This window comes from Mastigoproctus giganteus, chromosome 6, assembly GCF_048544385.1.
Source record: "Mastigoproctus giganteus isolate SK-2022 chromosome 6, ASM4854438v1, whole genome shotgun sequence".
Classification (NCBI taxonomy): Eukaryota; Metazoa; Arthropoda; class Arachnida; order Uropygi; family Thelyphonidae; genus Mastigoproctus; species Mastigoproctus giganteus.
This window is the reverse complement of record NC_143580.1, coordinates 119,203,206-119,219,745: the sequence shown is the minus strand read 5'-3', so window position 1 is coordinate 119,219,745 and position 16,540 is coordinate 119,203,206. Positions and strand designations below refer to the sequence as shown.

At 37.1% G+C, this 16,540-nt stretch overlaps 1 protein-coding gene across 1 annotated transcript in view; it reads left to right on the top strand.

The window, feature by feature from the left end:
* LOC150084536 (protein amalgam-like) overlaps window positions 1-15,672 on the top strand; it is a 350,510-nt gene extending 334,838 nt beyond the window's left edge. Inside the window, exon 10 of the mRNA XM_090376474.1 lies at window positions 15,458-15,672. Within this exon, the coding sequence (XP_090232600.1) occupies window positions 15,458-15,600 (143 nt within the window). The 3' untranslated portion in view covers window positions 15,601-15,672. The remainder of the gene's footprint in view (window positions 1-15,457) is intronic.
* Window positions 15,673-16,540: the final 868 nt, after the last annotated feature.

The window sequence follows — 16,540 nt, the reverse complement described above, 5'->3', positions numbered from 1 at the left end:
TTGTTGTTATTTTTGGTTTTTAGGAGCATTCGCCACTAAGGCCATATTGCTCTGGGGCTATGCGGTGGTCATTCCCTGACCTTTCCGCATCCTCCGTATTTGGTGATCATGGGCTCGAACCCTGGTCTAATCAAGATTAGTGTCTCAGTAATTTTTTCACAGCGCACCTAGACCAAAAGAAATACCTAACAGTCCTGTTTATTAAGTAGTTAGGTCCAAACAACTTAATAATATTAAGAGTAGGAGACCGGCAGAATTACTTAACAAGTACAGGTCACTGTTGAACAAAAGCCGAGAATTAGGGTTGAATTTGAAAGTGTCTTCAATTCTGCCCAGACACGATAGGAGGGAGTATATGATGAGAGCCTTGTCGATCAATTCGGCCCTGGAAAGATTGTGCAAGGCTCAAGGGGTAGAATTTTTTTCAGCCTGGACTGTACTTGTTAACAGGAGAGATTGCTTCTACAGGGATGGGATACACTTAAATAGAAAGGGTGCAAGAATATTTGCTGATGTTATCGAGGCAGTGTTAGGTGGGTCGGAAAACTGCTAGCTTGGGGGGATACAAAGACGAATAGATTAACAGTAGCCACTGGCAGAGGTGAAAGAGATTCTTGCACTGCTTCTATTGGAATGAGCAGAAGCCTGAAAAACAAGATTCAGGATATTTCAGAGACTGCTGGGAGTCATTGCGGTACAAATAAACACATGGGTTGTGTTAGGGTAGCTAAGAATAGAAACAGGTGCAGGTATACTTGCGTGTACACCAATGCTAGGAGTTTAGTAAATAAATTTGATGAATTTGAGGTATTGCTCAAAACATCAAAGGCAGATATTGTTGGGATATCAGAGACGTGGTGTCACACAGATATAAGGGATGCAGAACTGCAATTTGGGGAGTACAACGTCTACAGAAAGGATAGACAGGATAGGAAGGGGGGAGGGGTTATGCTATTAGTTAAGAAACACATAAAAACCAAGGAAGTGAAGCCAGTCGACATCGCTGGACAGTGCAGTGTTGAGTCAGTTTGGTGTGACATAAGCATTGGGAGATCAAAATTGAGAGTAGGAGTGTGCTATAGGCCTAATGACTCTGATGAGTATAATAAGGAACTGTACAGGGAAATAGAGTGGGCCAGTAAATCAGAGAGTCTTATAATGGGAGATTTTAATTTCCCAGATATTGACTGGAATTTGGGGGCTGGTTACTCGCACACTAGCAGGGCTTTTGTGGATTTATTGGATGATTGTTTTCTACCTCAGCATGTTCGGGAGGCAACTAGAGGGAGTAATACTCTTGATTTGATTATCAGCAGTGATTCTTCATGCATTAAGAATCTGCAGATAAATGAACCACTAGGTGGCAGTGATCACAGTGTGCTGAAGTGGGAGTTACTGAAAGAGGTAACTATCATTAGGGGTAAAGGGAAGGGTTATTGCTTCCGTAAAGGCGACTACGATGGACTGAGACAGTATTTAAATTCTATACAGTGGGACCAACTGATGATGTTACCAACAGCAAACTCAAAATGGGAAGCATTCAAAGAACTTATCTTGGAAGCTACTAGGCTTTACATACCGACTAAGAAATATTGTTCAAGGTTTAGGCCAAAATGGATGTCAGATGAACTAATGAGGCATATGGCAGAGAAGAAAAATGCATGGGATACTTACAAATTAACACATGACACAGAAGCCTATGATAGATACAAGTTGATATGCAACCAAGTTACAAAGGAGGTTAGGCAGGCGAAGGCAGATTACGAGAAATCCTTGGCAAGGGATGCAAAGAAAAACAGCAAAGAGTTCTTTACTTATGTAAACTCTAGAAGGAAGGGGATGAATCAGATTGGTCCACTTGATATTGATGGGTCAACTGTTGATGATCCTGCTCAGGTGGCTAACAAACTAAATGAATATTTTGCATCGACATTCACACATGAGGAGTTATTCAGCAAGGGGAATGCCAGAGGTGTATTCAACTCTAGCAGTCAGCTACAGAATCTTGAAATAACTGGGAGTAAAGTGGAGGAGAAACTGTTGAAGATAAACACAAGAAAGGCACCCGGGGTGGATGGGATCTATCCAGTTATATTAAAGGAAGCAGCAAAGGAAGTAAGCAAACCCTTAGCCATAATTATGAGAGCTTCCTTGGACTCAGGGGAGGTACCCATAGACTGGAAATGTGCAAATGTGACCCCAATTCACAAAGGAGGATCAAAGGCTGACACAAGTAATTATAGACCTGTGAGCTTAACTTCTGTTCCAGGAAAATTAATGGAGGCACTGGTTAAAGAAGCACTGCAGGATCATTTAGACAAGACTTCAGTTATAGCTCAGACACAGCATGGTTTTGTTAAGGGGAAGTCTTGCCTGACCAACTTGATTGGATACTATGATGCAGTCACAAAAGAACTGGATGTAGGGAATAACTTTGATATTATATACTTGGATCTTAGAAAGGCTTTTGATACTGTTGCACATGGAAGACTGCTACACAAATTGGAGCAGTGTGACATTGGAGGCAAATTGCTGCTATGGATAAAGGGGTGGTTGAGGGGGAGAAGACAGAGAGTGGTAATCAATGGACACTGCTCATCGTGGACTAATGTTATTAGTGGAGTCCCTCAGGGCTCAGTGTTGGGTCCATTATTGTTTTCTGTATTTATAAATGATATTGATGATGGTATATCAAGCTTAATGTCCAAGTTTGCAGATGATACAAAGGTTGGCAGGGTTGTCAAGGACACTACTGACACTATGCTGCTGCAACAGGATCTGGAAAGGTTGAGCAGATGGGCTGAGAGGTGGCAAATGAAGTTTAACATTGACAAATGTAAAGTACTACACATGGGAAACAGCAACCCCAGAGCAATGTATCAACTCTGTGGTACTACACTGACAGTGGTAGAGAATGAAAGGGACTTGGGGGTGGTAGTGCAGGCAGATATGAAGTTCTCTGAGCAGTGCAGATGGGCTGCAAGAGTAGCTCATGGAGTATTGTCAATGATATACAGGAATTTTTCCAGCAGGGATAAGGAGGTGATTATTCCATTGTATAAGGCAATGGTCAGGCCACACCTAGAGTACTGTATACAGGTCTGGAGGCCTCATTTCAAGAAGGATGTAGAGCTGCTGGAACGAGTACAAAGAAGGGCAACAAGATTAGTGAATGGAACAAAGGTGCTCTTACAAAGAAAGGCTTAAGTGTTGCAAATTACAGTGTCTGGAGACTAGGCACCAGCGAGGTGATCTGATAGAGGTGTATAAAGCCTTGAATGGTTTAAGCATGCTCAATGCTGATGGGATTCTTCCTCTAGCTCAGAAAAATCACCTGAGAGGGCATAAATTCAAATTGAGGAAAGACAGATGTAGGATAGACGTGCGGAAATTTGCCTTTAGCCAGAGGGTGGTTGGTTGGTGGAACAGACTTCCATCCCTTGTGGTGGAGGTTGATAGCCCTAAATAAGTTTAAGGCTCAGCTGGACAGGTATTTTGAACGAACAGAGGGGTGAAGTGGAAGTGGTTTTTTTTTTTTTTTTTTGGCTGATGCTGCATAAGCTTGCTTTCTTGCATCAAATGCCTCTACTAATGCTAATGCTAATAAGAAATGTTGAAACTGAATTACCTCGAGCTAGTAGTTCGTGCGGTGTCTGACAGATGTCTAGTATCGCTATTTTTCTCTTGAAAATTTAAAATATTCCGTGGCACACAGTGTAGGAACCACTCTTTTATATAATAAACATTTAATTCCATAATGTTTTCATTATCTTTTACATGGTATACAGTTATACATGGAATAACTGTATAAAGTTATTTAAAAGGTATTTTTAAAATTCTTTATAGACATTCCTCTGAAGGTCAAGGATCAATTATAATTTTTCCTATTGATTATTATATTCGATTAACGCGTTTCTGTTTTGCACGATGTGCTCGTGGGACGAATGTGTTCGCGCATTAATTGAGGTCAGCCTGTATGTTGTTAATGTCATTGGTTCTCGTATATTTCTCAGGGAAAACAGGACAGATGTTCTGTCCTGTTGATATTGAGGGCAGTCAATCAGAATGTTTGACTGTTAAATTTTCTGAACAGTATGGACACTGAGGAGGATCTTTGCCTGTGAGTAGATGGAGGTGAGTCAGATATGTATGTCCGATTTGTGCCTGTGCAAGTACCACTTCTTCTCTTCGCATTGTTTTGGTGCCATAGGGCCAACGCTTTGGATTGTGTTTCAACTGGTAGAGTTTATTATTGGTTTGGGTGTGCCATAGCTCTTTCCATTGCATGAGACATGCTGTTTGTATGATGTGACTGTAGTCAGAGGCTGGAACTTAGAGGTTAAATCAAAAGTTGATGAATTTTTAGCAGTTTGATGAGCAAGTTTGTTCCCCTTTATCGCCAAATGTGATGGGATCCAGCAAAAGGTCACTGATTGATGACATTCTTTAATTTGTAACAAGAGTCTTCTGATTTGATTTAACACAGGGTGAACTTCATAGGAATTTTGCATTGCTGTTGGCGCCTCCGTAGCCAGCTGGGAAGGAGCAGCAGTGCGTAGCACATGTTTCTTGATTAGACCGGGGTTCGAGCCCGTCACCACCAAATACGGAGGATGCGGAAAGGTCAAGGAATGACCACCGCATATCCCGGAGCAATATGGCCTTAGTTGCTAATGCTCCTAAAAACCAACCAAACAACAGCATTGCTGTTATTGAGCTGAGAGGGTCGGTGTATACTACATATTTTAGAGATGGGTAGAGATTCAGGTTGTCTAAAGCTAATTTTATTGCACAAAGTTCTGCAGAGAAGCTGCTATACTCAGGTGGAAGGGCAGCTGAAATGATAGTAGAGGGAAATACTGTCGCTGCTCCAACGGCTGAATTCAAGTTAGAGTCATCAGTATATAGTGGCAAAAAATCAGCGTAAAAATCAGATTCTTTCCCCGCTTGCGAAGATAAGTATCAAAAGATAACTGAGGAGGGGAGGAAGTCCAAGGTGGTTAGGAGTAATTCATTAATTGTTGCCTGCTGAAAATAGGAACATTCCAACTCTGCATTAATTCAATAAGACATAAGCCTGCCGGTCTTATTTAACTGGGTTTAATTCTATAGAGGTTTCGCATTGGTGGATTAAAGAGGTGGATCCGTATCCTCCCTTTCCAGGATACGGATACAAAGTCATTCAATTTTCTAAATTTTGTGCTTGCTCGGGACTGGAATAAAATCCAATTTAACATCTATCGAAAACCTACAAACACCGGTATGCTTCTACATTATAACAGTTAATGATACTAATGACAGTACACTGCTGCAACAGGATCTAGAAAAGTTGAGCAGATGGGCTGAGAGGTGGCAAATGAAATTTAACATTGACAAATGTAAAATATTACATATGGTAAGCAGTAATCCCAGAGTAACGTATCAACTCTGTGGTACCACACTGACAGTGGTAGAGAATGAAAAGGACCTGGAGGTAATTGTGCACGCAAATATGAAGTTTTCTGAGCAGTGCAGATGGTCCGCAAGAGTAACTCATGGTGTCTTGTCAGTGATATATACAGGAATTTTTCTAGCAGGGATAAGGAGGTGATTATCCCCATGTATATGGCAATGGTCAGACCACACCTTGAGTACTGTATACAGGTCTGGAGGCCTCATTTTAAGAAGGATGTAGAGCTGTTGGAACGAGTACAGAGAAGGGCAACAAGATTAGTGAATGGAAGAAAGGGTTGCTCTTACGAAGTTTTGCAAATTACAGTGTCTGGAGACTAGGCACCTGCGAAGTGATCTGATTGAGGTGTATAAAGCCTTGAATGGGTTGAGCATGCTCAATGCTGATGGGATTCTTTCTCTTGCTCAGAATAATCACCTGAGAGGGCATAAATTCAAATTGAGGAAAGACGGTTGTAGGATAGATGTGCGGAAGTTTGTCTTTAGCCAGTGGGTGGTTGATTGCTAAAACAAACTTCCATCTGTTGTTGTAGTTGATAGCTTAAATAGATTCAAGGCAGAACTTGACAAACATTTGGAATGAGTGGATGGGTGAAATAAGGTTTTTTTTTTTGGGCTGATGCTATATAAGCTTGCTTTCTTGCATCATGTGCTTTTGCTAATGCTATCACCCGTTCACCTACAAAAGATCGATTATCTTTAATCAATTTCTAAATGCTTACCAATATTCAATGACGGAATTTGCTTTGGGCTCAGAAATACAAATATTAACCAGCAGATTCTTCTTAAACAGGGGTTAACCCCTTGCTACAATAAACCGAATTAGGGTACAAGCTAAGGATAGGATATAAAATACTACACCAACCAACAATAGTAATATCAAAAAATACTTTATTTCTGTCCCATATGTTGAACAGTGGCACAAACAGCTTAATAGATTTTTTAAAGATACTGAATTCAAAATTGTTATAGTGTGGAATTTCCGTATTGGCCAGGCCAATATGGAAATTACACACTATATTGAACAATCGCTCAGTCCTTTTCTGATTTGCAACACAAATTAACACCCTGGGATACAACATTTCTTGCAGTGATTGCGACTCGTCTTACCAGGGTTCAACGTGTTTTTCTTTGAATATTCGTGTTAATGAACATGCGGGCCTCATTTTGTGCTTCTTGTTCAGCAGCGTCAGAATTAGTCTTTCACGCCATTAACATGCTTTTTTATTTAACAAGGCCAAAATACTTAGTGTCCAATGTAATTATACACGACTATTAATTGCAGAAACTGTAGAAATTAAATTACATGAAAATTCTGTTAATGTTCGCCGGCCATATCTGATCTCCGATTCGTGGGCTTTTACCCACATGCGTGAAGACAAATAATCCCTATTTAAGTTTCATACTCACCCCTATTCGGTAATTTTCATTCCTGTGATCATGACATACGGTCGAAAAGCGTTGTCAGCTTCAGGAAGGAAAATCGTTTTGCAATTTTTTTCGTTAAATTCTTTTAATTAATTTTCTTATTTTTAATTATGTTAAATTGAGTTTTATTGTGTTAAATTATTTGTTACTCTAATATAAGTTTTTTGATTTTTTTGTTTTAATTTCTGGAGAGTATCATATGGAAGTGTTCTATGTACTATATTGAGGTAAACTTCTATTATTTTACAAATATTGATATCAACATAGAACGTATTGAGCATTACAGCTCTGGTTCATACTATTTAGAACAGATATTAAATATTGTGAATCGGCCATCATTCTATATTTTTCTCAGGAAGAAAATACTTAAATTTCAACTCCTGAATCTAGCCATTTTAATTACCTCTTAGTTGTGTGAATAATTGCTATATGATTAAAGAACATGTACTGCAATTTTTGTTTTATATAAACCTGTTTAAAAACATTCTCATAGTTGTACACAAAGTAATAGCTTGTTGAAATGCATTATTTAAGAATTCCCAAAAAAATATATTATGGGAAGTTATGGAGAAAATAAAGTAAATGGAAATGGATATAAATTAAGAGATTTTGCAAATTAAGAGATTAAAGATAACAAATACATTTTTTAGAAAACGTGATATACATAAATCAGGAGGTTGGCAAGAGGTACACAATCAATAATAGACTATGTACAGTAAACCCCCGCTATTCACGGTATCTGTATTCGCAGTCACTGATTTAATATAAAGTGAAACCTAAAAAAAAATGTGAATTTTAAAGCGCCGTGAACATTTTCCGCCATAAAAAAACATGGGCGTGGCTAAAATTATCTTTCCCAGTCAAAACAGCGCTCAGTGGGTGGGGGTAAAGGGGTGACAAAATCCCGGCGTGGATGTTTCTCGCTAAACATAACAGCTGTCAGTTGCAGGCTCCGAAAAAAACAATAAGTGTTTGCCTTTTTATTTACATAATTGTTATTTTATATTGTACTTAATACGTAGTCTTATAGTTATAGTTACGCTGGTTATTTTTATTTTGATAAACAGTTTTTGTAGATATACGTAATACTTAATAACCGTTATTTTGTTCGATTGCAGCCATTGTTTTTGTATATAGTGGTAGAGAATTCAAATTTTTAATTGAGGTAGTTCTAACGTATAATTTATAGAGTATTACGCTTCACTATTTCTATTAGATAGCGTAGTATTGACATTTTATTAATTTAATTTATTGATTTTATTAACTTAAAGTATCATGCCCCAAACTAGAGCAGCAAAGAAACGGGCTCAAAGTGGCAGGAGTGCTGTGACTCGGGGGAGAACTGAGGGGGGGCGATTCTCCAACACATCACAACCTAAAAAAATGTGTAACTTGTGAAATGTTTCCTGAACTCTCTGGAACGGAACATGACATTGCCATGGGGGATGTCTTTGTGTGTGCGCGCGATGTAAGGAAATCAGGCGACAACTCAGCGTTGTTATGGGCCTATACGAGAGTTTGAAGGACAGGGCGGATGCCCTCGAAAGATCTAAATTGAGGGCCCATCAGGCTCTCAGCTGCCCACATCAACGACAGAGCTTGCACTTGGTCATCGCACAACGCAGTGGCAACCTCCAAGGCAGAATGCGCTGGTCCCTCAGGAACTAGTAGTTGTTGGAGACTATTGTCAGGGAAACATGCTTTGTAAAAAGGATAGGTGGAACAGGACCAGGGTATGTCTGCCAGGGGCAAAGGTTGATGACGTTGTAGAGCGGATATCATCTTTTAAGGGCACAAAAGGTGATATAGTTGTACACATTGGCACTAATCATATCAAGAGTAGGAGACCGGCAGAATTACTTAACAAGTACAGGTCACTGTTGAACAAAAGCCGAGAATTAGGGTTGAATTTGAAAGTGTCTGCAATTCTGCCCAGACACGATAGAAGGGAGTATATGATGAGAGCCTTGTCGATCAATTCGGCCCTGGAAAGATTGTGCAAGGCTCAAGGGGTAGAATTTTTTTCAGCCTGGACTGTACTTGTTAACAGGAGAGACTGCTTCTATAGGGATGGGATACACCTAAATAGAAAGGGTGCAAGAATATTTGCTGATGCTGTCGAGGCAGTGTTAGGTGGGTTGGAAAACTGCTAGCTTGGGGGGGAGGGATACAAGAATTAATAGTTTAACAGTAGCCGTAGGCAGAGGTGAAGGTGATTCTTGGACAACTTCTATTAGAATAAGTAGCGACCTGGAGCGTGGGGTGTTGGGGGTTTCAGGGACGGATGGCAGTCAACCTGAAATAGGTGGGTATATGGGATGTGTTAGGGAAACTAAGAATAGGAGTAGGAGCATGTATACTAATGCTAGAAGTATAGTAAATAAATTTGATGAATTTGAAGTGTTGGTCAAGACATCAAAGGCGGATATTGTTGGGATAGCAGAGACGTGGTGTCACACAGATATAAGGAATGCGGAACTGGAATTTGGGGAGTACAATGTGGATAGAAAGGGAGGAGGTGTTATGCTGTTAATTAAGAAAAACATAAAATCAAAAGAAGTGCATCCAGTTGATATAGATGAACAGTGCACTGTTGAGTCAGTTTGGTGTGACATAAGCACTATGAAAGCAAAAATAAGAGTAGGAGTGTGTTATAGGCCTAATGACTCGAATGAGTACAATGAACAATTGTACAGAGAAATAGAGTGGGCTAGTAAATCGGAATGTCTTATAATGGGGGATTTTAACTTCCTAGATACTGACTGGAACTTGTGGGTTGGTCACTCACACACTAGTCAGACTTTTGTGGATTTATTGGATGATTGTTTTCTGCAGCAGCATGTTTGAGAGGCAACCAGAGAAAGTAATACTCTTGATCTGGTTATCAGCAGTGATCATTCATGTATTAAGAATTTGCAGATAAAGGAACCACTAGGTGGCAGTGATCACAGTGTACTGATTTGGGATTTACTTAAAGATTTAATTACCATCAGGGGTAAAGGAAAGGGTTTTTGCTTTCGTAAAGGTGAGTACAGTGGTCTCAAGACAGTTTTTAAATTCTGTACAGTGGGATAAACTGACAATGTTACCAACAGTAAATTCTAAGTGGGAAGCATTCAAGGAATTAATCGTGGAAGCTACTACAAGTTTCATACCTATTAAGAAATATTGTTCAAGGTTTAGGCCTAAATGGTTATCTTGTAATAGAGAAGAAAAATGCATGGGATGCATATAAATTATCAAGCGACTCAGAAGCCTATGGCAGATATAAGCTAGTCTGTAATCAGGTGACAAAGGAGTTAGGCAGGCGAAGGCAGATTACGAGAAATCCTTCGCAAAAGATGCTAAGAAAAACAGCAAGGATTTCTTTACTTATATAAACTCTAAAAGGAAGGGAATGAATCTGATTGGTCCACTTGACATCGATGGTTCGACTGTTGATGAACCTGCTCAGATAGCAAACAAACTGAATGAGTATTTTGCATCTATATTCACACATGAGGAATTATTAAGGTTTGAAAATGGCAGGTTATCAAATTGTAGTGGGATACTTAATGATTTTGGAATAACTGAAAGCAAAGTGGAGGAGAAATTGTTGAAGTTAAACATAAGAAAAGCACCTGGGGTCGATGGGATCTATCCAGTTATATTAAAGGAGGCGGCAAAGCAACTAAGCAAACCCTTAGCCATAATTATGAGAGCATCCTTGGACTTAGGAGAGGTTCCCACAGATTGGAGATGTGCAAATGTATCCCCAATTCACAAAGGGGGATCGAAGGGTGACACGAGTAATTACAGACCAGTTAGTTTAACTTCTTCCGGGTAAAATAATGGAGTCACTGGTTAAAGATGCATTGTAGGATCATCTAGACAAGACTGCAGCAATAATTCAGACACAGCATGGGTTTGTTAAGGGAAAGTCTTGTCTGACAAATTTGATAGGATATTATGATGTGGTTACAAAGGAACTGGATGCAAAAAATAATTTTGATATCATATATTTGGATTTCAGGAAAGCTCTTGACACTGTTGCACGTGGAAAACTATTGTACAAATTGGAACAGAATGGTATTAAGGGTAAGTTGCTACAATGGATAAAAGGATGGTTAAGTGGGAGAAGACAGAGGGTGGTAATCAATGGGTGCTGCTCTTCTTGGACTAATGTTATTAGTGGAGTCCCACAGGGTTTGGTGTTAGGTTCACTGTTGTTTTGAATATTTATCAATGATATTGATGAAGGTATATCAGGCTTAATGTCGAAGTTTGCAGATGATACAAAGGTTGGCAGGGTTGTTAATGACAGTAATGGCAGTGTGCTACTGCAACAGGATCTAGATAATTTGGGCAGATGGGCTAAGAAGTGGCAACTGAAGTTTAACCTTGACAAATGCAAAGTACTGCATATGGGTAGAAGTAACCCCAGAGAAACGTACCAACTGTGTGGTACTACACTTAAGGTTGTAGAAAATGAAAAAGACCTGGGAGTAATTGTGCAGTCAGATATGAAGTTTTCTGAGCAATGCAGACAGGCTGCCAGGGCAGGTAATGGGGTTTTGCCAATGATATATAGGAATTTTGTTATCAGGGAAAAGGAGGTGATTGTCCCTGTGTATAAGGCAATGGTCAGGCCACGCCTTGAGTACTGCGTACAGGTCTGGAGGCCTCATTTTAGGAAGGATGTAGATTTACTTGAGCGTGTACAGAGAAGGGCAACAAGATTGGTGAGGGGAATGAAGGGATCCTCTTACCAAGAGAGGCTTAAGTTCTGCAAATTGCAGTGGCTGGAGACCAGGCACCTGCGCGGTGATCTGATTGAGGTGTATAAAGCCTTGAATGGGTTGAGCACGCTGAATTCTGATGGGATCCTTCCACTTGTCCAGATTACGAACCTAAGGGGGCATAAATTCAAATTAAGAAAGACAGATGTAGATTAGATGTGCGGAAATTTGCCTTTAACCAGCGGGTGGTTAATTGCTGGAACAAACTTCCATCTGTTGTTGTCGAAGTTGATAGGTTGAATAAATTTAAGGAGGAACTGGACAGGCATTTGGAGGGAATGGTGTGATTTTTTTTTTTTTTTTTTTGGCTGATGCTGCATAAGCTCATACACTTGCTTTCTTACATCAAATGCCACTACTACTACTACTAATCCTTGTTCAGTATGTGTTATGCGCTTGTCATGGAAGGTTTCGTAGTTTGCTTTTAATTTATATACTTATAAATTGACAAAATCTACCATTTTGCAGTGCAAAACAGACTTTCGAGGATTTAACGGAAGAAAGTGACTTTATTGTGGACAAGTTCTTTCTAACCCGTACAAAAAATATGGCTATGAATAACAAGGGAAATGTGAAGAGATCAAAGAAGGTGATGATGACATTAGCAAATAAAATTGAGTTATTAGACAAAATTTCTAATAGTGAAAGTGTCTCCTCAGTGGCAAAGCATTATAAAAACAATGAGTCAACGGTACAATCAATCAAAAAATCGGAAGAAAAAATCCGCTGTAGGGTCCGTGAAAATGCGCTAATTGCTTCAAAAATTTGCTCTGTAACTCGTGATGTTAAATTAGAAAAAACGGAAAAAGCTCTAAATCTGTGGATAGAAGACCAAACTCAAAATAAAATTCCAGTAAGTTCACTCATTATTCGTGAAAAGGCAAAACGCCTTTATCAACACTTTAGCGAAACTGGTGATAGCACTGGCTGGATAAGTTTTTTAACTAGCAAAGATGCTGGTTTGAAAGATTTGTTTGAAATTTCTAATAAATATTACATTTAATATTAAATCATTTTTTTTAGACTAGTTTTTCTTATATACTGTATTTCATACTTTGGAATGGAACCCCTTTATTACTATGGGAGCCATAACTCAGTATTCGCGTTTTCGGTATTTACTATTACAGTAACCCCCGCGAATAGCGGGGGTTTACAGTAATAGTAAATCAAAAATTAGCAAAACAATGTCAAGATACTAGGGTGTTTAGAGGATATGATATTAATTAAGATCATTTTTTAGTGGCCTCAAAAATATTGTTATGGGCTAAATGGAAGAAGAGAAAAGCTATTAAACAAGGGAAGGAGGAGTTGGGTTATATAAAGTATATATACTTCAAGAAGAAAGTATACAAAATTTATATGAAAAAAGAATTAAAGACAAAATAAGTAAAATGTCGGAGAGAGAACAAATAGAAGAAGAATGGAATAATATACAAAATATAATTCAAAAGATAGCAAAAGAGACACTAGGACAATTCAGGAAAAACTATAAGAGGGGGGTAAAGATATGGAATGAAGAAATAGCTAAAGCAGTACAAGATAAATATCTTAAATATATACAAAACAGGACAATGAAGAAATATATAAACAAGAACGCAATAAAACTAAAGATATAATAAGGAAGGCTAAAGCAGAGTCATGGGATAGATTTATAAGCACAATAGAACATGATGTTCATGGAAGACAAAATTTGGCGTATATAATGAAGAAACACTTGAATAGTACAGAGAAAGACACTTCAAGAATAAATATAATAAAGGAAGAAGAATGGAAAAAACATTATAAAGAATTGTGGAAAGACCCAACATATCAAGTAGAAGAGATACAGTTAGACCTAGTTAGTGGCATAGATTCAATAACGAAGGAAGAATTGAAAAAGGCATTGAAAGCTACAAAAAATTAGAAAGCAGTAGGAATGGATGGTATAAATGCAGAACTGATCAAGTATGGAGGAAGTTTTTTAAAAGACAGGATACTAAATTTATTGAATAAATGTTGGGAACAATATAAAATACCAGAAGAATGGAAGATAGCAAAAATTATTTCAATATTTAAAAAAGGAAATAGAAATGATACAAAGAATTATAGAGGGATTAGCATACTAAATACAGTATATAAAATGTATAGCAAAATAATAAATAATATAATTAAAGTTATCTCTGATGAAATATTAATAGAACAGGCAGGATTCAGAAAAGGAAGATCATGTACAGATAATATATTAGGCCTGATGTAGCCGAGTGGTCAAGAGTGAGAGTGCAGTAGCACATGCTCTTCCAGTGGACCAGGGGTCAAGCCCATGACTACTAATTATGATTAACATTTGTATTGATTGATTTATTGTAAACTCCACTGACCTGGTGGTCATGCCGGAGTATAAACAATAACATTTATATTAAAACAAATAATAGAAAAACAAAAAGAGTTTAATTTAGAAATGCATTTAGCATTTATAGATTATGAAAAAGCATTTTATCAAGTAAACAGATGAAAAATATGGGACATATTGAGTAATAAAGGATACCCAAAGCATCTTACAAAAATAATACAGAGTTTATATCAAGGAACAAAAATAGTAATAGATACAGGTAATAAATTAACAGAAGAAAGTATAATAAATCGAGTTAGACAGGGATGTAGCTTGTCACCAACGTTGTTTAACATATATATCGAGGATATGATATGTAAATGGAAAGAAGAAATTAATACAGGTATATCTCTAAATACAAAGAATAGGATTAATACACTGTTATTTGCAGATGATCAAGTAATTATTCAAGATAGTGAAGATAATTTACAAAGAGCAGTATTTAAATTAAACCAAATAGCAGAAGAATATAAAGTTAAAATATCAACAATGACAACTAGAACACTGGCTTTTAAGGGGAAAAATATGGTGAGAACAAAAATAGTTATAAACAATAAAATATTAGAACAAGTAAAACATTTTAAATATCTAAGATGTGATGTCGAAGAAGATATGAACCAGAAATTGGCGAAAATTCAAAATATATGTGGAACAATAAAAAGAACTCTGGCTAAGAAAACAAGGAAAGAAACAATTGGAAATTTTACAAAGTAATGGCAATACCAACACTTCTTTATGGTTCTGAAACATGGATACCGAAACAAAGAGACATTAACAGAATACAAGCCGCAGAAATGAAATATTTAAGATAGGTTAAAGTATGTACAAAATTAGATAAAATACCAAAAATAAATATTAGAAAGGAATTAAAGATTTATTAAATTAATGAAAAAATTATAGAATATAGACAAAGATGGAAAGAACATGTAGAAAGAATGGAAGATAATAGATTCCCTAAATTAGCTTACACATATAGAGCAAAAGGAAAAAGACAAGAAGATCAAAGGAAAGATGGGCAGACGTCTTAGAGATCAGAACAGGCAGATCGTTTAATCCACAAAGGAAGATAAGATTGTACAAATAAAAAATAACTGCAAACAATTCCGACTATATAGGTGCATCAAACATGATATACACTAGCCTAACAAACTGATGAACAGCGATGGCCATGCCTGAGCTAACACAGATAAGCAGCTTTGTTCGTACCTCCAAAAGTCTGCGAGTTGAAAGTTCATAAGTAGGGGAGTGCTTGTATTGTTAAGTCTAATGAGTACTTATATATTTTTTAATTATATTTAGCAATAAATCAGTATAACCTTTCACAGTACAACTTATAGTTGTAATAGATTATTGCATTTATTTTTTTAAAGCTGTATGTATAGAGAAGTTTTATTTTAAATAATCTGTTTCCATTTTTTTTTTTTTCTGGCAGTGTCTCAACCTAATGATGGTAAGGATCATACAGAAGAGGGAGAAAACCAGATAGATTCTGCGTACTCCATTGTAGAAGATAAATCCAAAAAGTCTTGTCTTATATTATTAATTGTTATTGTACTTTCATTATTGTTCTCTTAAAGTTTCTCTGTATTGAGCCACATTGTGTTCTCTCCTGTCAGAAAGTAAATTATATACATCGATACGTTCAAGTTAATTTACTTAGCATATTTTTATGACATGATACTAAACTTTTTTTTTTTTTTTCCCAGAAAAGCAAAAGTATTGTTTTACACTTCAGCAGGCTTGTTTGGCATTTGTTTCTTGCTCTCTACCTTCATAATTAAACAAACTTAGTATCTATCTGTTGGTAAGAAAGTTTGCTACAATTTCAAACTCTTTATCTTGCTCAAACAAAATAAAATAATATATATATATATACAAATGCATTACATGACTAAGAATAAACACATATAAAAAGTTTATCTTATTAAAATTTCAATTGTTATTAAATTTTCTTAAGTGCATTTTGCCTGTTTTTCACTTCTTATTTTTAAAGTCCTAAGTGTTTGAAAAAGCAAACTGATTGTTCCATGACCATTTAAAATTAAATTTCTTATTCTATAGTATAGCCATAAAGATACCTGACATTGACAATTTAAGCTACTAGTGTCAACACACTTCATTTATGGATGAAAAACAGAAGTGTGGAACCTGCTTACATCGTAAGTTCAATGCAGCCCCATATTTTCTGATAGTTAATAAAGAAAATGTTGCCGGTGCTGATGTTTCAAGTTAAGTAGCACTATTTTGCTTTCATAAGACTCTCCTAAATTGCTACCACAGATATTCAATTATGAAGACGCCATGGTTGCAGATCATATTGTAAGCACAACTTAAAACTATTTTCATGGAAATTACATAAATAAAAATTTACAACTGCAAACAGAAAAATATCCTTGAGCAGCCAACTGCAAAACTATTTTTTTGCTGTGGCCATTTTTTTTTCTTCTAGACATTTCTACCCACCCAAATAATAGATGCATTGAATTTCTGTTCAGCTCTTTAAAAAATTGTGTAC